This window comes from Gavia stellata, chromosome 32 (assembly GCF_030936135.1).
Source record: "Gavia stellata isolate bGavSte3 chromosome 32, bGavSte3.hap2, whole genome shotgun sequence".
In the NCBI taxonomy this organism is placed as follows: Eukaryota; Metazoa; Chordata; class Aves; order Gaviiformes; family Gaviidae; genus Gavia; species Gavia stellata.
In genome coordinates this window covers 132,364-154,111 of record NC_082625.1, presented here as the reverse complement: position 1 = coordinate 154,111, position 21,748 = coordinate 132,364, and the positions used below count along the sequence as shown (strand labels likewise).

At 50.1% G+C, this 21,748-nt stretch overlaps 1 protein-coding gene across 13 annotated transcripts in view; it reads left to right on the top strand.

Moving 5' to 3' along the window:
• CELF5 (CUGBP Elav-like family member 5) overlaps nucleotides 1-21,748 on the top strand; it is a 39,854-nt gene that overhangs the window by 567 nt on the left and 17,539 nt on the right. For 6 of the 13 annotated variants that reach the window (XM_059831695.1, XM_059831691.1, XM_059831693.1 and 3 more), the window contains exon 1: nucleotides 20,873-20,921. In XM_059831695.1, the coding sequence (XP_059687678.1) occupies nucleotides 20,873-20,921 (49 nt within the window). Of the gene's footprint in view, nucleotides 1-7,185; nucleotides 7,269-20,872; nucleotides 20,928-21,748 lie in introns of those variants that run through there. The other 7 variants (XM_059831696.1, XM_059831692.1, XM_059831694.1 and 4 more) reach the window with 3 other exon arrangements.

Sequence of the window (21,748 nt, the reverse complement as noted above, 5' to 3'; positions counted from 1 at the left end):
GTCTGGCGCCGGGGCGTGGGGTGCTGCGAGAAAAGCGCCGATGTGCAGAGTGGGGCAGACTGAGGCTGCTGCAGGTCGCGCAGCTGGGGCTGAAGCGGGGGCCCGCGGTGAGCGGCCAGCCATCCTCCCTGCGGTCTCAGACCTCCTCCCAGGCAGCAGTAGCGCGCTACGGTTCAAAATCCGCGCAACAAAGAATATCGGCCGCAAATCTGCTGTTGCCAGTGGCGTTTGGGATAGATGAGGGGCCTTCTTGATGACAGATTGGGATAGATGAGGGGTCTTTCTTCGCTGAAAGACCTTTAGCGGATGCTAAAAAGTTTGAGGGGGCTTGTTTAGCTGCGCTTATTGTTGTATTGGAAAGCTGTATTTTGAAAAGCCGTGGCGTTCGGGATGTCGGCTCCCTTCTGTGGAGCGGTTCTAGCCCACCCCCAGCAGGTGTTCGTGATCTTGTGATCTCCACAGCTCCAGCCGTGAATGGGAGCCCGTTTGCTCTGCGATCTGAGAGAGTGATTGCAGCACTGCTCCCTGGCACATGTAGAGCAAGCCTGCAGGGAACCCACAGCAAGTACCTTGAAAGCTGCCAGTGCTCAGCCTGGGCCTCTGTGCCCTAAAACGGTTTGTGATGGGGTCCTGGGTTGGTGCCTGCTGGAGGGAGTGTGAGTTGCATTCAGTCCTGATGCCTCTGGTTTCAGATTTACCGGGAGAGGTAAGAAAAAGTGTGAGTGCCGTGGCAACTTGAACCATTCTAGACTGAACAGAGAGGGAAGGGGACAACAGAAAAATAAGTTTATTTTCAAACAAAGCACCAAATCTAACCCCAGCACAAAAGAAAAACACTTCCTCATTGAAGCCTGTGGGAGCTGGGCTGGCTTGAATTTAGCTGAAGAAGTATGTCTCGTTGGGACTTCAGAACCAAAATGCCATGTGCTTATGTGTCTGTGTGTGCAAGGGAGTGAGTCCAAACGTGCTACCATCTGACAGTGAGTTGCCAGGTTTCAAACCCAGAGAGGAGAACGGGCCTGAGGCAAGAGGCAATTGCACATTTCATTTCAGTTGATATATTAAATATAGACTGTGTGGTCTGAGGTCAGGTTCCAGCCAGGAGGCAGATTCTAGGGATCTGTCACTTAGATATGGAAATTAGAGGGGGCAGCACTGGTATTAGCCAGATCTGTGTGACGTTAACTTGCTGCTAAATGCAGGAGTCCTACAGCAAAATAAATATATCCCTTTGGTTTTCACATTTTTGAGCGGATGCAGGTGTTGGTCAGGGGTTATTGGTGCTCTGTTCTGTCCAGAAAAGGCCGTTGAGATGTGCTGGTTCTTCTGGTGGCTGTTGTACAGGCTTTTTTCACAGATCTTCAGTTTCCTCTGCTCCCGCCCCGTTTTGTACAAAGTGAAAGGTTGGGATTCCTTTCCTGGTGGCATGGGTTTACATGTAGACTCTCAACCTCGTTTGGGAATAGGCAATATACCTCTCCAAAGAAGTCATTCCACCACAAGGATGTGGGGGGGGGTTAGCATGCAGTGAAGAAATGAGACCCACAATCCAGCCAACCCTGACCCCAGCCTTCCCCTCCCATCTTATCAGGTCTGACTGCATTGGCTTAGGCTTCATGCAAGAAGGCCAACCTGGCGAGGAGCCGCCGCTCCCGTTAGTATCAGCCTGGAGGGTGCCAGGCCTGGCCCAGAAGTCACAGCAGCCTGAAACACTGTCACAGGAGCTGGCCAGGGCTTCACGGCCCCTGATCAGGGGAAGGCTTTGGTAAATCTGGGTAACTGTGCACTCATTCCTGTGCCATACAGAAGCCATAATCTTTCTGGGGCAGTTGTTAGAGCAGATTCAGTTTTCTCTCCCCATGTCCCCTGATCTGCAGGGAGATCCAGTTGACAGCTCACGTGCGGCTTCCATCTGCTTTTTCCCTTTCTTTCCCTAAATGGGGAGAAGCAGTTGTGTGAGAAGCCAGCACTGCTGGTAAAGCCCAGCAGCCTCTCTCGCAATCCTTGCAGCTCGACACAGAGCTGAGCAGCTGTGTCTGCCCCCAGGGAGCAAAGAAGGGTGGAAAAGGCCTGCCAGGGACAGGAGGGTGTGAATTGGGCTGCAGAGTCCGAGAGCCCAAGAGCTGGCTAGGCCTGTCTTGTACAGGTGCTGAGAAATGATGAATTCACTGGAGGCAGAGGAGGATCTTACGGGCCTGCTAGAAACATGAGCACTGGTACGAAATGGTTCTGTTAGTGCCTGACTATTCATGTCTCAGCAACCTGACTACTGGTAGTTGATGCTGTTCCAGCCTCCTAATATTATTCATGAGGCAGTTTTTCTGTTTATGTTAATCACAGATACATTTGCATGTTAATGGCAGTGTTTGTCTTAGAGCTAATATTTTCATGGGAAGAGCAGGGAGGCTTTTAAACAGGAATGGGTCAGAAGAGACCTAGCAGGGAGAGTCAAGTGGAAATTTTTGGCCTTGTGTTCCAGGATTGGGCAGAAGGCAGTTCCTCCACAAGTGTCAACTCCACTCTCCTGGATGGGTTTCCTAGCACTGCCCGTGGTAGGGAAAGTGGAGAGATTCTGGAGCGTGAGATACTGAATTGAACTGCAGGGGCATGGCAGGGACAGGAGCAGCCCTCTCGCAGGGTGTATGGAGAAGCGTACAGTGTGTGGACAGATGGGTGGCTTTTTCAAAGGGCAAGGGGGGCAATAACAACCTCAGCCTAACTTGCCTCACTGGCAGCTGAGTTTTGACTCAGCTTCTGCAGGCTTGTAGATAAGCTCCCTGCTGACTCGATGCTTCCCCTGCTGAAGTATTTGATGTGATTTCTAATGCTAAGCTGAATCTAGAGACCCTTCTCTTCTGCAAACTGACAGCCTTTTCTTGCTCAAGGCTTTAGACTGCTGATGTCTGGAGTAATGTTTAGGATCTGAAGGGACTGTAAATCCCAGAGTCAATGTGTGGGTTGTATGGAGGATCAGGCACAGAATATATTTTTTTTTTTTGCTGCAGTATCTTGCAAGTGGAACTAGGCTGGGTTCTGGTTACAGGGAGCTGGAAACCCTCCTGGAGCCAGTGGGAGTAGGGTGGTGTCACCCGACACTAAGGGGACATGCAGGTTCTTTTAGGGATCCTTGGCAGAATGATGATGGCACTAAGTCATAGTTACACTTAAAGCTTTATTTTCTTAACAGAATTTTATGATTAGTATAGCGCAGAATTTATGATCAGAATGGCACAGGATTTCTACAAGCAGAATCACTATAGTACAATGTGTAAGTAGCATATTACAGAATTTATAATACAACTTCACTTACGATTTCTTGTCACCTGGGCCCCCTGCAGATCGGGTCAGATTTTAATACATGGTTTGATGTATCAATATAACAATCATAATCTAGGCTTGAAAGTCATATAAAAGAAGGTGAGCCACTCAGTCCTTGGAGGAAGCAGGCGATGGTGAAGGCGTCCCTGGCCGCCGGGGTCATGGCTCTCGCTGTCCAGCAACAGCTCCAAGTTCCCCCGTTTAGGACTTGTAACAGCCTGATTTTATAGACAGTGCTCTGGGTGCTGTTACGCTTCCCTGTTCTGAGACTGCATCATCAACACCACCTGGTTGGCTGGGTGCCTGGGACCTTCAAGGCCGACACTTTTTAACACCCTGAGCACTTCTTAACACCATAGCCCATGTCTCAGCAGGCATAACTGGCTTGGTGTTAAAAGTGCCCAAAGGGGCATAAGCCTGTCGACCTGAGTTTGCCGTTAACTAAAGCAGGAAATGTGGAAGTGAGAAAACCTAGTGAGAGTGACGGGCCCCTTTGCACCTCTGTGGACATCTCCTTACTGCTGGGTGGATCCCTGGGTGATTCTGTCAGGCTCAAAGTTTTAGGAGCCTGAAGAACCCATGAAAGATATGGTAAGCAGGGTCCTGTCACAGCATGGAAACCCTTCCTAGCTGGGAAAGTGTGGCCTTCCTTGAGCTTCTGGTACTTCTGTAAGCTTCAGGCACCTGGGCAAAGGCAGGGGACAAGGGGAGGCTGTGGAAAATGCCGGGTGCTTCACTTACTTGCTGCATCCTAAGGAGTAGCTGAAGAGTTAGTTTGCAAGAGATAATGTCTCTTCAGGAAGGAAGATTCTTTTTCCCAAATAGTTGTTTACACAATTAGGCTTAGAGTGTAGTGTTTCTGCAAAACCCCTTTCTGTATTTCTGACCAGGACTTTGCAAAGAGAATAGAATTGACTCCTGCGTCCTACCTCCAGAACATCTGGCTGTGGAGGGCAGTAATCATGTTTTCCAAAGGACGTAGCTGACCTCTTTAGCTGCCTCCTTTCCACAGCCAGTACAGTCTCCCACATTTCTGCCATTTGGGAAGCAGGAATGAGATTAAATGAATGAGCTGAATGTCCTGAAAGCTTGGAGACATGGAGAGCTCAGGGACGAAGCAGTGGACAGGGCTGTCCTGTGCCCATAGGCTTGCTTGTCCCACTCCAGCCCAGACACAGCCTGTTCTTAGAGGCTGCCCAAATGCTGTTCCACGCTTGAGTGAAGGGAGGGAGTACAAGCTGGCTCCTGTTGAGCAAATATCCACATCCTTGAAAAGCACAGCAGCAGCAAGGATTGCCCTGGGAGTGAAGCAGGAGGTTTGCGTGAGGCATCTTCAGGCTCCATAGCTGCAGGATGCTTCTGTCTCCAGAGGCTGCTACCTTTTGGTACAGATACCCAAGCACCTAAAAGATGAACAGTATTTTGGGCTGCCTTTGCTGTAGGGAAGAGAAGGACCAGAGGGCTCTAGGGAGGGGATTCATGGCACTTTTTTGGTGCATGTGGGTGTTGCTGGGCTTTACAAATATCTGATCTGGCATGATGTCAGTACCTTGCAAAATAACTCTCCCTGTGTGAGAAGTGTCTCTCCTTTATCCCCACTAAATGGTGCACCTTTGTCCAATCCTTATTTTATCCTTGTCCTCCCATGGGCTGAGGTTTTTGAGCCTGCCAGTGTGCATTACCTCAGTTTTGATGTTCTTGAGTACTGGAATTGGGACTCAGGGACTGGGTTTGAGTGCTTAACTCAACAGGTAGCTTCATGTAGACTTATTCCTCTCCTGTCCTTAGTTTTCATAGGTTTGATGGCTAATTCTCCTGAGGCAAGGATGGTGTCTTCATTGCATGTGGACGTGGTACCAGTGCATTGAAGCGCTCGGTGGAATAAATTGCTTTTTCCCAACTCCTGACTTCAGAGTTTTGTGTGCTAAACCTGAGCCTGATTATCTTAGAATGGGTCTCGTGTGACTTGCAAAGTAGCGGACTGGAGCAGCAGGTGGAATCAGGCAAGCATCTGCATTTGGGACTTTGGTGACCAGGCCTCCAAATCTGTTAGAAATAGGGTTTGGACTCTCTAGTTATACAGGTGCTTTTGAGGCTTTTCCTGATGCTTGGCATCCTAGCAGTCTCGAGGGGAGAGCGAAAGCAAAGGTGTGCTTCCCCTACGCAGTAGCGCTAGCTGCCTTTGCCATGAGAAGCGAAGGTTACCTGCATGCTTCCTGGCCTCACTGCATTTGTTAAATTTTCTGGTGTTCCCACATCTGGCCTTGGTGCAGCATTCTCCATTCAAAACCTGGGCAATAAGGAGCTCTAATTACCTATCTAATACTTGTGTGCTGTTTGTGGAGGTTTTTCTTTCCCTAGGAAGAGCTATGAGGACAGATGTGATTTGCTTAGCTGCAGCGACTTATTGGAGTTGGGATAAAAGAACAGCATAATCTTGTTGCTGTGGGTTGGGATTGTCCTGAGCAGCTGGCTTCCATGTGGCCTAAAAGTGTTGCCTACCATGGAGTCACTCTGGGGCAGAGGGGAGAGATCCGGACAGCCCCTGTCCTGCATCCGACTTTGGAACCACGGAGAGCTGAAGCGGCTTTGGAGTACCCCAAGCCAGGCACGAGAAGGTGGGGGCAAAAGAACAGGCCTCTCTATTTGGGCCATAACAATGCATCTGCAGCCCCAGCACAACAATATAGACATGGACATTTAGCAGCAAGCTGAAGGGACATTGTCCTGTCTTTGCTTAGGATGTGAAATGCCACTGCGAACAGGAGGGGGATGAGTGAGGGAGTCAGATGCATTCTAATGTTTGAGTCGTTCTCTAGTGCTTTGCCCATCCTCATCTGAAACAACTCAAGTGACAGAGCTCCAGGCACTTCCCTGGGGAGATCATTCCACAGTCTAATAAATCTCTCTCTGCTAGGAAATGTTTCTTGATAACCAGCCAAATTTTTCCTTTGCTTGGTTTCATTTGATTATTCTTAGCGTCAGAACACCCAAAGATGATCCCTCTTCTTCCTGGAGGGGCTACAATTCCTCCCCTCCTCCCTTGGCTCCAGTATTAGGCAAAGATGTTGAGTCAAATCTTGACTAAGAATGTAAGGATCTGGCCTTTTCCGCGTGCTTTTTATCTTGCTTCTTAAGTTGGCCCTTGCAGAATGCATTATGCTTTGCTGTTCTCTGTATTTCCCTTGTCATGCATGTATCTATTTGTTTGTGTTTGTGCACATGGTACGGGTGTATGTATGGCACAGAAAGCCAGGCCTCTCCTTCTGTAGCTTTCCATGATTCCGTGGATCTGGACCATGGAACTTTCATATGAGCCTAAAATTCCATATGGTTTTCCTCGTTCCTTGCCTTTTTTTTTTTTTTTGGGTATCAATAATCATACTGGTCCTTGTATCTCCTCTGATCCTTGTGTTTTGGGCTGTTTCTCCCACAGGCAACGTTAGCCTGCGTTTTGCTCTTCTGTTGTTTCTCACCTTGTTCAACACCTGTTTCAAACCTAGTTGATTCACTGGGACCCTTTTCCATGACTTCAACAGACCCTGGATGGGGCATGCAAGTCCTTTAATGTTGTTTCTTTGTCTTTTTCCCTAGAGTATTCAACACATCAAAATTACGTAACATTTGCACCTTTAATTAGCAAGCCTCCCCCTCTGCCCCTCCCGTAAAAAAGTCAGGTCTCGCACAAGGGCTGGCCTAGGCGCTTCCTCTGTACCTGAGCAGAAACATTGGGACAGAGGTCTGCTGGAACGGGGCAGCATCTGTAGTTCTTGTACTTCAGTCCCCTGCTGCTACCAAAGAGGAACATTGTGTCGATGTGCGTCTGCAGTTGCATGTCTAACTTGACTCTTGCTGTATCCGCTGCAGGTTGCGCATTCCTCACGTACTGTGCCAGAGACTCTGCCATCAAAGCCCAGACAGCACTGCATGAACAGAAGACTTTGCCAGGGGTAAGTCCCAGTGAATTGTGCATGGAGCTCATACCACGGGCAAGCGGATGGGGGATTGTCAGGGGAGGGAGTGAGGGTGAGAAGTGGCTTAGATTAATTTTCCTTCTTGTGAAAGAGAAGTGTGGGTTTGGGGTTAGAACAGGGATGTGGGAGCCAAAGCACAGCTCTTCACAGAGCTGCTGCTCTTTTCTTCACCTTGCCAAGGCTGCCCTGTGTAAGTCCAGCCAAGCCAATTTCTGTGCTGCTCTTTGGTCTCTTTGGTGTGACATGACATCTTCACGTATCTGTCCCTGTCACTAGGGAGCTGTGGGCTTTGGGGTGAAGTGTGTGGGCCCAGCCTGCACAGTGGGCATGCTGGAAAGCTGGCAGGAGACAAGACAAGGTACCAAACCCTTTTCCTCCAGGTGTGCAGAACTTCCTGGTGCATCTGCTCCTAGTCTGCCATCGCTCTGCAGGGTGCCTGGACAATTTGTTGGGTGGCTCTGTGCAGGACACAAAATGACTTTGAGTACAGTGGCTGAGTTGGATCAGCTTCTCAGAAGAGAAACAATACACTTGCCACATCCCATTGTTTGGAAGAGAAATGGGTTATACAGGTGAGACCAAGACTGCTGAACTAGCTGTGGTCTGTTGCTGGGTCCTGCTCACTCCACAGCTGGTGTTGGGAGCAAAGTGCAGTAGGCATCACAGGAGACCAGGCACTGTGGAACAGGTCCCTCCTCATAGGTAAGTCCTCTGCCTCTGTGGGACCTGCTGGTGAGTTGAAAGGAGTTCTGAATTGTTGCCATTCCCATTTTGGTATGATTCAAGAGCTTTGACTGGACAGTTCCCTTGCTGCGCTGAGGGGGTTGATCAAGCATGTTGGAAGGATTCATTTGGAGGTGAGTAGGCAGAGGAGCTGGGTACTTATAGACAGAAGCTCACAGGAAGCCCTGAGTGCTCAAGGCAACAGAATAATTAATGTAAACCAGGGGTCTCTGGAGAAGGGTTAGGAATTCTTAACCATAACATTTCCTCTTTAACCTATGCAGGTCCAAATAGCTTCCCTCACGTCTCCCAGCTCCCCTCAAGACCTCCACATGCACGCATCTTTTTCCGTACCTGCTTACCTGTGCTTCCTTTTTGCATGGGCCTGTGTTGGCATTTGAGGGCTGAAAAGTCACGTAACTTAATTACCGCTTAAAAGGCTCTTTACTGTTTCAGGTTATCTCAGGGCAGCAAGGGGGAAGAGTGCAGACATTGAGGTGTTCAAATACTGTTTGAATTAATTTTGTGTGAGGGGAGAAGGTCAGCCTTACAGGCTAAAGCAATGTAATCTTCTGTGTGTGTTGGTCCAGGGCAGAATTGTCAGAGTCTATAAGAACAAGTCGTGATGGAGGAACAGTTGTGATGAGTCATGGTATAGTGCTGTAACACAATGGAGAAGACAGACATATCTCTACCTAGTACCTGTAGAGGGACTCTGAAAGGTTATTCACGTGAGGCTAGGTGGATTCAAGGCAATCTCAGTTTTGCTGCAGTTCTACATCGGGAATTTGTTGCATGTTTTGCCATGTTCTCTACTGTTTGTGCTCTTAGTGATTATAGAGTGCTGCATGGAGTAGTATTTAAAGCAGCAATTTATCTGTGATGTGTTGATTTAAAGGCTTTTACGTTAAGGGAGGTGTAAGAAGCTCCTTGGGAACAGTAAGAAGCCTGTGCTAGCTGAGTGCTTTCAAACATGTTTGTCTGGAGACAGTTAATGAGCAGTGTGGTGTAATTAAGCTTCAGGATTAAGATGAAGATGAGCTGTGCTGCATTTGTAGCTGTCTGTTTTCAGTCTGGCAATACACCACTTCATCACATTTAGTTTCTCTTTTGGAAAGTCTCTCAATGACCAAGAAGGCAGGATTCTCTCTCTTTGGTCATTTTAGTGGTCATTTAGAGATGGTTACTACCAGAATGGAACAGACCTCCATCCTGATGTGCATAGAGTTGGTCTTGGCATGGACATGGGCTGGGTGACCTGAGGTAGCTTTCAGCCCTGTTTTCTTAGCCTGGTTTGCTTGTGTCTGTATCACCCATCCCTCTGACCCAACTGATCACAGAGAATACTCTGGAAATGAGTCACAGGCAGGAGTGCTAGGTAACTGATTGTTTCCCTATTTTGGGAACAAGGCCGTGAAATTTCGTCTCTGTACATTCACATCTAGATGATCTTCCGATGAACTCTGTGGCAAAGCCTCTCACCAGAAATATAATGAGGACCCTAGCATAGGACAGAGAACAGAATGTAATGGACCACATCACTGGGATTTCAGTAAACAGGCCGTAGTCTGGTAAACAAGCAATTTCTTGTTCATTTTACCCATTTACTATCTCTTTATTGCACATAGCAATAGTAGGAAGAAAGTTTGAGTGTATGACATCAGCGTAGGGTGATACAAGCTGTCATCTGAATGCATGACCAAGCATCAGCATATTTAGAGGCAGCAAGGGATCAAACTGGCATAGAAAGGATCTTGTTGATAATCCTACACTTGCCATTGTATTGCAAAGCAACCATAGATGCCACAAGTACCCAAGTATCTTCCTTTCTTGGTCTCAATGAAGAGAGCAGTGGCTGATCTCAATGGGTCATGAACCTGAATAGAGACAAATGGCTTTCTTAGTCTAGACTGGAGATTTGGGAAGGACAGATTTATGGAAATGTTTTGATATGGTTTCTGATAGGTCCTTAGGCTGTGATCAGGCAGCTGGAGCAGGACTTCTGGGTTCTGTTCCAAGTCTGTCACTGGGCAGGCCTGTGCCCACAGAAGTATTGCTTAAGCCCTCCAGGTCTGATGCTAGTCATGTCAGCCCATCTAAGAATGCTGCCACATTGTTCCTGCAGGGCCATACCTGCAGTGTACCTTTCCTAAGGTTTTATATTTATATTGTCAGTTTTCCACATAAGTCAGTAGGAATCACCATGGTCTCTATTTGCTTTTATGGCATTTCTGGCAAGTTCTCCTTTTGGGAGATCAAAATTCTTGTTTGTTTTTAAATTGAGGGCTGTTGGATATATGGTAGCTAAAGAATTTAAACTCAAAAAAGCTTACTTTTTGACAGTAAGTCTTAGCATCTTTTTCTGAAGGTAGATTTATGGCTTTCACCCCCTTTTGTAAGGGCTAGTGTGCTCAGGGTGTAAAGCAAGAAGACTGTCAGCTGTATATTGTATTATCTAAAACACCTGTGTTGCCTTCAGAGCTGGGGAATTGCTGTCAATGCAGTCTGGAGTAACAAATATGCGAATCTTCCTTTGGGGAAGGAAGGATGGAGCTTCCTAGAACAGAGAGGTAAAGTGCATTCTTGGTGAATTAGCAGAAGTGTCTGATCACCCAGGCTTGATAAGGAGCTTAAAAGGATGCCCTTGCTGTCAGCTGGGGTAAGCAGGAAGAATGCCCTGCCGTGTGGCTGTGTGTTTCCACACACTGTGGTGTGGGCCCTCAGGTGTGGACAGCACCCTGTGAACCTCAGCACAGCCAAAGGGCTGGCACACAGCAAGACAGGTTTGCCCATTAACCCAGTCGGTACACCTGACAAGCAGGAAGCACATCGCACCTTGCTCGCGGTGACTCACGTGGTGCAGCATATAGACAGCACCAGCATCGCGGCCAGTTCGCTGCCCAGCACCACCTCCTAGGCAGCCTGACACACTCCTCCTCCCTGCCCTTCACAGTACTTTCTGTGTCCTGCGTGTGTGCAAGGATCCTGTTTCGTGTTCCCCAGTTTTGCACCCTGCGGACAGGCTGGGGAACTGCACAATTAAGTCTGACTCAGTCCCAATAAAGCAGTTTGATGGGCTCCAAAGACTCAGCCGAGATGGAGACAGATCTGCCTGAGGAACGAAACAGAAACCAGCTCCCTTTGTGGCCTGAGCAGTCTACAGGGCTTGGGGAAAGACACACAAGCCATGGAGGCTGAACAGAGGCAAAATCTTTGGATCTGAAAAGCAGAGAGAGAATCAAGCCTTTATGCTTCTTCCTAAATGTAGCGTCCTCTTCAGTTGCCAGCCAGCTTAGCAGTGCAGTGTTTCACCTACTCCCCACTCCCTGGCACACTCCTCCCTGGCTTGGTGAAATGATATTATATCTCAATAACCCATGCCTTTGATTCGTGATTGTGCCTTCACTTTACTGAGTTCTGAAAGGAATCTGAGAGGTTGTTAATGACACACAGTGATCACACACCAAGTTAAAGCCTCTCGCTAAGTGAAATTTGAGGGAAAAGCAGCCAGCTTTTCAATATTTCGCAGAAACGCTTTGTGTCTCTTTTCATTTGCAGCCAGACAGTTGCAAATTACATAAAATTGCTCCTGAAGAAGAAGGGGAAGAAGAATAGAGGGAGGAAGCGGAGGGAGGGAGGTTTAAAAAAGTAATTCTGGCAAGGTACAGTTACAGTTTTATTTCTATGCAGAACAAAGAAGGGCTTGCTGAAAGGTAGGCAAGTAAGTGGCAGAAATTGGTATTGATCCAAGATGGGAATATGGGCAGTTTAAGAGCAGTGATGGGGGTACTGAAATGTGGCTACAGCAGGGGGAGAACTCATGGATGCAGTGACGGCTTGGGAATGCAGGGACACAGGAATGGAAAATTACAGAGAGCAGCAGCATCAGAGCAGAGAGAGACTGGGAATGCACCAGGGGTTGAGATGCTGCAGCACTAACTCAGATGGTTGGGCACAAGGATTAATGCAGAGACCCAGCAGAGCTTGAGCAGAGGGCATCCCTGTGGGCAGGCTGTCTCCTGTGCTGCCAGGAGCAAGGGCTCACCATGGTCCATCTGTCAGGATCCACAGCCTGTGATGGTACAAGGGAACACAGGTGACTAGAGGAGTTTTGGTAGAGAGGTCAAAGCATCTCATTCTCCCCTCCCCTCTCTTTTGTACAAGTGCTGGTGTGAAGCCACCCTGGACCAGTATTTCTCAAAGTTTCTTCATGTGAACGCTACAGGATATTGCAGCTGGCAAAGCTGGGAGTCATGCTGAGGAGTGGAGTAGGGGGCCTGAATGTTTGGTTGGGGGCTGAAGCTGGACTCCGGTTGTTAATCTCTGAGGTGGCCTCTGCAGTTTGAACCTTTGGGCCGGGTGGGGTGGAGAAGATTTTCCCGTGTCCATCCTGCAGGTTTGATAGACAATATCAGCAAATTCATGAGAGCCATGCAACATGATCAGTAGAAGCTAGCAATACAGAGAGCATGTCAAGGCTGTCTCATTGAAATGGCAGCACCAGCACATGAAGGTACGGGACTAAAGCGGCCCCTGGGCAAGGAGCAACAGAAGTGCCTGTTCACTGCAGAGAGAACTGCAAATGCTTATGCTGGTGGGGCTTTGGCTTAAGGGGCTGAGAACTAGCAGTGAGGCAGGGCAGCAGCCTTACAAAGTACATACCCTGAAGAGGCAGGGGGAGAGCAAGCTGCCAAGGCAAACATTGGCTCCTGCTGCCTACGGAATTGGAAGGATAATGAAATTAAAGATCAGGACTGGTTCCCACATGCTGACCAAATGCACACGTGCAGGCTCTGTCCCGTGCACAAGGGGCCTCCCTTTCTCCCTGGAAATTGCTGCCTTTTGCACAACTGGGCATTCGCATCTCCTTGTAGCACAGAGCTTAGACTTTTGTCTCCCAGAGCTGGCATGTTCCCTGGTGAGCTCACCTGTGCTCGTGAACACACACACACATGCACCTGCACACCAACCCACGCAGACCTTCATCTTTGCAAAGGCACCCACACTCCTGAGCATGACTCTGCATTCCCATCTCTCCAGGGTCCTTTGGTATGTGTGCGTGCACACAAGTGTTTGTGAATATGGATATAGAATCACAGAATAATTTATGAGGGAAGAGACCTCTGGGGTCTCTGGTCAAACCCAACGCAAAGCAGGGCTAACTACATCAGATCACTGAGGACCTTCTCCAAATGGGTTTTGAATATGCCCAAGGAGATCCTGCAACTGCTCTGGGCCTCTTTTCCAGCCTGTGAGCACCCCCAGAATGAAATAGTTTATCTAGTATCAGCCATAACTTCTGTGGTTCAGCCCAGAGAAGAGGTGGCTCAGGGGGTTCTTACTGTGGCACTGGGACTCGGGCCCATTTTCAGTGGATTTTCCCATGGCACGTTGTTACTGCAGGAGGTTTTGCACTGCTCGGACCGTTAACGGTTGCCATGGGAACTGGTGCACTCAGCCTGCGTGCTGGAGCCGGGGCGGAGGGTCCCTGCTGCGGTCTGCTTGGCCCTGTCCGCAGCCACCAAAGTGTGCTAAATTAGCGAGACCTCTTTCTCCAGCTGCTGTAATTAACCTGCTATGGGGGGAGAAGAGGTGGGGGCACCGCAGCATTGAGGAACTGCCAGTACCCCCCGACTGTCAGGCCCAGGCCGACCGCAGCGTGTAAACCTTCCAGCACATCCCCGAGAGGCCTGTGCAAGCTCTCTGCAGGCCTGGCTGTGTCTGTCAGCTCAGGCTTCCCGTGCCCCTCGCTCTGCCCTTTGCCTCTTTGCTGAGGTCCTTGGAGGCTCCCACTTGTGCATGGAGAAGCACCTGAGCATGTTCACTGTACCAGGTGTCCAGTGAAGCAGGGTCAGTGGTGCACCAGTGAGCACAGGGGAAGTTGGGTGTTGAATGCCTTCTCCCAACAGCCTGACAGAAAGATCAAAGCCAGGTGAGTGTAGCAGTGCTCCCAGCTTTCCCCTCTGCAGCTTTCTTGCACTTGCTCAGAATAACTTGGTGACCCATCTCATAGCATCTTATTCCTGCTTTTTGTAGGCCTGCTAAGCACTTTCCACCTTACTTTGAGCTGGGAGTGGCTCCAGTGATGAGGGCCTCCTTGGGCAAGCCGAGGACGGCAAGACCTTGTCTCTGCTGAAGCAAGATACTGCAGCTGACACAGGACTATGGGACTGAGCACCAAGCTGCGCCTGGGTCCCCAGGCCCTGGCTTTCTGGTGGCCAGAATGGTCTCTTGTGGTCTTGACGAACTTGCTAGAGGAGCTTTTGGGGTTTTTGGTTCCTTCAGCCCTGCCTTGCACGAGTGGGCAGGAGCAGGAGGAAGTTTGGAGCCAGATACTACTACTCTTCACGCTGCTGAGAAGCCCCTTGAAACCAGAAAGGTACTCGCCTGAATTTGGCCCAGGATTTTTCTTCCTTTTGCCTCTGGGGGAAACTTGTCCTAGCAGCTGTAGAAAAGGATTTGAGAAAGTTGGCATTCCCCTCTTCTCACCTAAAAGCTCCTTTGACCTTCAGTGGCACTAATCACAAATGACAAGAAGAGATCAGGGCAACAGGGAAGATCATCTAATGTCCTCCTTGCCACAGTGCCCTGCAGTGCACTGAAACATCAAGGAAGATGCCCCATGAGGACAGACTGACCATGGAGTCCTGAGAGACCACACTTAAATGTGTCCGCCAAACAGTCATGTACACGATAGGGGCTGTAATTGCTATGTTGGGCTGGCCTCCCTGCTGGTTGTCTGATGTTGATGCACAGTAATGGTACTGTCACTTCCGTAGCAATACCAGGGAGATCCAAAGGCTTTCCGAGTCAGGACGGTAGGTCACTTGCCTTCCTCCCAGAGCAGCACTAGCTACAGTGGGGACAAGGATGTCTGATTGTGTTAAGGGAGAAGGAACACAGCACAGCAGAGAATCCAAGAAGCAAAGCAGACAGTCCATGTGTGTTGTGGCCCGCGTGCTGGTCCAATGTCTGCTTGCTGATTCCTGCATGCACTCAGCTTCGGTGGGGAATGGGGGATAACTTCCCTGCTCTGCCTGATTTGCCCTCTGTGCTGGGGGTAGGGAAAATACCTCCCAAAGAAAGTTGTGAGAGGAGTTGGAGTTTGAGTCGTCTTCTTGGTGACACAAAGCAGTCCTCCAACAATCTTCCTTGCTCATGTAAAAAGAGATGGCCTTAGCCATGCAGGCAGGAGCTGTGTGGTTTGAACTCTGGACTTTGCATCCTGCTTCTGCCGCAGACTTCCTGCATGACCTTCATCGTCATGTGCCTTGATTCCTCCACCTGTAACACAGTACTCATAATTATCTTTGTCTCCTTCATAATGGGATTGGATGGGGTGAATTCATAAACAGCCTTTAGAGCTGTGCCAGAATGGTGCTTGGTGCTAATGTTGCTCATGTTTCTGTGTGAGACAGCTCCCCTTTCTCAGGGAAGGATGGTGGTTCTGGATAGGACCAAGGTACACTGAGATGTCAGTGGAAAGATGCAAGCAGGAGACTTGAGCACTGAGACTGGCACCAATCTATCACTGCTTGTGTTCCCAACCAGAAACAGAATCCAAATGAGCAAATCAGCATTTGGATTTATGTGCTCTGCACTGCTAGAAGTGGTTGTGATCATTCAGGCAGGGCATTTTTAACTGCCCAGAAGAAGACCAGCCCACAATTTACAAAGCCTAGGAGCCCAGGACCTAATTCTGCCAATGGCCTTGGATGCCTTTTGGTTCCTGACGTCCCAGAGGATCCAGCCTGCATTGTGCATTTCATGCTCTCTGCCTCTGACCCTCTTAACGCTATGAGGTTCCCCTGCATTGCACCTGAGGGGCTATTTTACATCACTTACTCCTAATTAATAGAGAGGCTTGCCCTGCCATCCCAGGAGGCTTTCTCCGTCTATCTGGCTGTTGCAGTTTGAAAGCTGAGCAAGAGAGAGCTAGGGGTCACTGCTCCTCCTTGGAGAGAACATGGCTACCAAATTGCTGAGATGACAGCTCATGCTGGGCATCGGCATAAATGTGGGGAGCTAGTTCACCTCCAGAAGGGTTTTTCTGGGATGCGGTGAGGGAAATAGTGCATTTTGGCCTTGGTGAAACCAATAGCAAAGCTTCCTCTGACTTTAGCAGGGCCAGGAATTTTCCTTAGATCCTTGATACCAAGAATGCTACAAGGGTGGGGGAGCATTTCCTTGAAAGCAGGGAGGAAGCCCAAACAGAGCACAGTTCCCCGTTTCTCTGTGCTGACCAGATGGCTGGGGATGGGGTGGGATGTAATCTAGACACTCGCCAGCAAGGCCTCTCACCCCTGCTTCTTCCCTAGAAACCTCTAGGCTCCTCTTGGGCTGCAGTGACTCTCTTGCCACCAGGTAACTCCTCACTGCTCCCTGAGGGCTACGCAGGAAATGTGGCTGCTGTGCTGTGTAGCATGTAACGCTCCGGTGATCAGTATCGCTTCGTGTCCCCATCAGGCTGGCCAGTTGCTTCCCACGAGTAACCCCAAAGAAAGCAAGCTAACAAAAGCTGTGTGCTTGTGAGAAGGAGAATGATGCAGACAGATGAACGTCGTCTGTGAGAGCTGTGGGCTGTGGAGGGTGAGCATGGCTGTGTTTGGAAAGGGAAGGTGTGCATCCAGCCAGGAGGGCAAATGTAAGGGAGAAGCTGAAGGGGGGCAGTGGGACTTTTGCCCCCTCCCATGTGCTGCCCATCTGTTGTCCATTGCTGCATGTGGCTCCAGAAGGTTTCTTGAGTCCAGTGGGTCATGGAGCTGACAGCTCTTAGTCTGACATTAGCAGCGGGTAGGAAGGACCATGAAGTGCAGCTGTGGGGGACATTTGACCCATGGTGGCCTGACAGCATGTGCTAAATGTTAATGTGATATTCTTCAGAAATGAAGAATAACGCTCAGCTGAATAATTTAATGAGAAAAATAAAGCTCAGCTAGTGAGGCAGTCATTTAAATAACTTGCTGAAGTTCTCCGTGCCACATGTGTGTTCACATATGTTTGTGTTCTTGTGTGGTAAAGGCATGCATGTCTGTGCATGTGCATCTACTTGGCACTTGGAATTTAAGGCAGGCACATCCTGACTGTTGGATTCTGGGCCCAGATGGGCATATACAAATATGGCTTTCTTAGTCAGGTATGTTCTCTGATTACTGTGCAGCTTGGGATGATGACTGGAGGCCAGAATAATTTGTACTTCCAGAGTTTGTTGTGCAAGCCAGAAGCATGTCCTCCCTGCTGTCCTGTTACTCTCTTTCTCCCTCAAATGGAAGGGGTAAATCTTGACCATCCTTTCTGTGCGTTGAGTTCCTGCAGGGGACAGAGCTCTTTGTCTGAGACCTGTATACAAAGTTTAGGACCCCAGAGGGAGGGACACTTCTCAAGGCCTTGAGACCTATGTTGTTGAGTTAAAGCAATTGGGGACTCTCTTTGCATTTGTAGGCTCACTTCTCTGCTTGAGAGGCCTTTGTCATTTTGTTCATCTTTAATGGCAACATGGGACTTAGAAGGATTAAAGTGGTGGTGTCCTGTTTGTGGAAGCCTCTGGGTGTCCAGTTCTCTGCAAGGAGGACCATGTCTGCCTCTGCCTCAGCTGGGAGGCCTCCCACTTCAGGAAGCAGCAGGCAGAGAAATCTGCTGCTCTTCTCCAAGCCTCAGCATGTGGACAAACTTCTTGTATCTTGGTTTCTCCTCTTTATCCCCGTCTTCCAGAGCAGATGTAAACCAGCCCAGAGACCAGACCTTAATTCAGTGGGTGGCTCTCACAGTCACTGGAGCTGGCAAGGTCTCTGGAAATGGGCAGCCCTTGACCAAGGGCTTGGTCTGACATTGGCAGAGGGTGAGTCTTCCTGTGCCCTGCCAAGGTGCTGTGTCAGGTAGGCAAGAGAGAAGCTGTGGCCGCAGCTGTGGGGTGCAGAGCAGCCCACATGCTTGTTCTTGCCCTAGGCAGCCCTGCTTCCTCTTGTTGCCACAGCCAGACACTGCTTCCAGACTTGCACCAGGGCTAACCCACATCCCTGTGCTGGCATCGGCACTGGCACCTCTACCGCCAGTGCTGTCTTGCAGGCATCGTGCCACGGCCCTGCTGTGGGCATGCCGCCCCGCTGAGGATGTGTGACCCTGTGGGATGCACTCCCCCATGGAGGGCAGGTTCAGCAGGGGCAGCCATGGCTCACCATCCCAGGGACAGGCCCTGCAGTGCACCCTCGGCTGAGGCTGTGTAGCAGTCCCTGGGATGGGGGGAAGGAAAGGGGTGGACAGATGGGTAGAGGGGGCCCCCTCCCCAGAGATCATATCAAAACGTCTCTTTTGTGCAAAGCAGAGGGAGTGCCCCCAAGAGCGGGTTTCCATGGCAACCACAAATGTCAGGTTCCATGTGGTGAATAACCGTTTCCATGACAACACCTCCTTTACCCTAGGTGCTGGGAGCTGGAGTGACAGCCCTGTTGGGGGAGGGGACAGGGAGATGTCCTCAGGTACTTAACCCCCTCCCTCACCTCCCCCCATCCTTTCCGACTCCTTGCCCCAAGCCCTCAGCCCCAGCATCCCTGGATGCATCCATGCTCACATGGCGGTGTGATGTTCTTGGCTTCCACAGCATCCCTTCCTCCCTCCCTTCCCCCAAATGGATTTGCTCCTCACAGAAGCTGAGATCCGAGTCTGTCCCTCCATCTCCCTCCCCATCTGTTTAGCTTAATCCTGGTTTTGCATCCTGGGTAGAAACAAAGCTATTTCTCAGTGCTGTGGGAGCACTGGGGAGTGAGGTGGCCAGCTGCCCTTCTTGGCTCCGCACAGAGCCCTCTCTTCCGAGCGCACATCTGGGCTGCCTGCCCTCTCCCACCCAGCCTGCTGCCGAAACACCCTCGGTCTCCGCTTGCACAGGCATATTGCCAGAGGCTGTGAGCAGCAATAGGAGCCACTGCCTCTCAGCAAGGAAATCTGAGGCTTTCTGGAGCAATGTCTGACCGCATCCTTCTGAACCCCTGCTCCACATCCCACTCAGCTCATGGGCTGAAAGAGATGCCTGGTCCTTGGTAGCTCCTGGGGGGAGCAGCAGCCCAGAGGCTGGAGAGTGCCAGTGCTGCACATGCTGGGGCCACGTGGCAGCACAGCAGGATGTTAGGAGCTCTGCAAATCCATGGAGCTGATCCAGGGTAGGAAAGGGACTCTCAGCAAGTCCTGGGAGATGGAGTTGGAGTTGGCACTGCTGCGTACCGAGGTGCAGAGTGGCAGCAGCTTGGCCTTCCTTTGGGGCACTGCCAGCCAGTCTCTGCCAAGCAGTCCCATACCGCTCCTTGAGGCAGGGATGGTATTGCTTGGGGCTGGTCCCAGCTTCTTCTCATCCTGCCTGACATCCACCAGTCAGTGGAAGCCAGCTCACAGCCCCCAGCTGCCACAAGTGCTCTCCTATGCCCAGCAGTTAGGCTTCAGCAGTGGTGTGTCATGCCACGGCAGCCTTGTCACCTTCTGGTTGGCATCTTTGTCTTGTGAACTACAAATTACTTCATGAGTTTCCTCCAGCTGTTGTGAATGTGGGCTCTTCCCCTCGTTTCTGGCTGGTCTGGCTCAGCCACTATTTGGAGACTGACAGCAGTCCACATTTTGCATGCTGGCTTCTAAACACATTTCAGTTGATGACTTTTATGGCTTGATTTTATTTTCTGTTTTGTTGTTGTTGCTGTTTTTCCTGACGGTGTTTCCTAAGAGAGGGAGCAGACCAAGCCTGGACCTGCAACTTGTGTGCAGGTTTTACCTACGATATTCTGATTGTTTTTTATTATGAATGTCACTGATTAAAGTCACTGTCATCCTCTGTGAATGATGCTGAGAGACATGGAACGAGATGTGCTGTGAATGTGGGAATCTGACTTGTACGTCGTTCCTTGGAGGAGATTCTGGCTCACGTGGATCTTGCTAGCCTGAGAAGGAGGCTACAGCTTGTCAGTTGCCTTTCTGGGTGGCATAGGACACGCGTACCTTCCAGCAGACAGGAGTTTCGCCCTGTTTTGCAAATCAGACAGTTAAAGCTGTGGGTTACTTAATACAGCTACTCCTGGGTAGAAGCGTTCTTCTATCTTACTTGGAGAGTCCCCATATCACGTGAGCTAAGCTACCCCTCAGGCTTGTTGCTTGTGGTTGGATTATTGCTGATGACACTAACGGGTGCAAGAGAGGTAAACAGCTCTTCTCCACAAGCAAACAAGAGTTTTGTCACTTTGAACCTGAGCATCTCCCTTGTGGGCAGGAGATGTTGCTGGAAAGCAGCACTGCCCTTCTTTAGAGCCGCTCTGATGCACAGAGCTCTGACTGCATGAGGGCTGGGGAAGGGGAAACATAACATGCCTGCTTGCTGTACTGCTCCTAGCCAAGTTCAGAGGCAGTCTTCCTCCCTCTTGCAAGGAAAGTAAGTGGCTCAATTAGGTGAGGTGGCCATGCCTGCACTGAGTCAGGGCGAGCATAGGAAGAGCTTGCAGGCTTAGTCTCACCTTAGGCCACCCTGACCACTGTCCAGGCTCCAGTCTCATGGTGATGAGCAGCTTCCTTGGAGTCCTTTCTTTGCCACTTGCTGTGTCTGAGGAGGCAGAGGTTTATGCATGGCGGGCATTTCCAGGAAAGCTGTTCCCTGCAGGCAAGCAGCTGAGCAGGGAAAAGCACCAGGTTTCCTTTTGAGAAGTCTGCAATCCATGTGGTCCCTTCTCCAAGGGTTCTGGTTGCCATCATGATGTCTTGGTTCCCTTCTGCCACTCTCCTACTCTGCACAGCAGGCAGAAAGGGGCACCCTGGTGCCACTGCCATCAGCACCATGTGCCAGGCAGATGGGCTAAGCTCTAACCCTCTGCATTTCTCTTTCATTGCAGATGGCGCGCCCGATTCAAGTGAAACCCGCAGACAGCGAGAGCCGTGGAGGTAGTTGTCATCTCTCCTTGCTTCTTCTTTGGTGGTTTTGTGTTTGTGAAGGGGACCAAGCAAAGAGACAGAGTCCTGACCTGGCCTTCCTCTCCCTGCAGTCTGTATGAAGGGATGTTTGTGTGTGGCAGGGATTTGGGGGGAGAGGAGGAGAGTCTAGGGATAGGCTTTGATGGGGAGCCTTCAGCTTGGCACAGCCTGTACCCAAGTCCTAAGGGTAATAACGTGGCTGCCCGCTCCACTCTCTTTCTCAGCCCTTTGAGGGTACTATTAGCCTGACTGTCTGCCTCAGGAGGTTACTGAAGCAGGCATGCACTTTGGTGTATGGCACCAGGGGTCCTGCAGGGTGTAAGCAGTTGGGAAGAGGTTTCTTAATTCTTATGCCTGATCAGCCCAATAAACGCCAGATCCCTACAGCAGTGCTGGCTTTTTAATCAGCTGCTCGGCAGCTGATTCTCCTGTCTGCAGCTCACTCCTCTGCCTCCCCCATCACTGTTGGACTGTTTCAGCCTCTCCACTCTCAGTCCTGCAGCAGCCCCTATCACACTGTCAGGGCCCAAATGCTGTTGCAGAAAATAGCATGTGATGGGGAAATAGTGCCTGAAGGGAAAGGATCCTGAGTTTAGGCCTGAGATGGAGGTGCTGTCAGCCTGCAGGGAACCAGCTTGGTTAGAGCAGCATATACTGAGTAGTTCAGAGCTGAAAGATTGGGAACAGGAGAATCTCTGTTCATTTAATGGGGAGCTCACAGCAGCTCAGATGCCTCCTCCAGGTGGAGAAGGTTTGCAACTCCAGCCCTTTCCAAATTTATGAACTTGTTTTGCTGC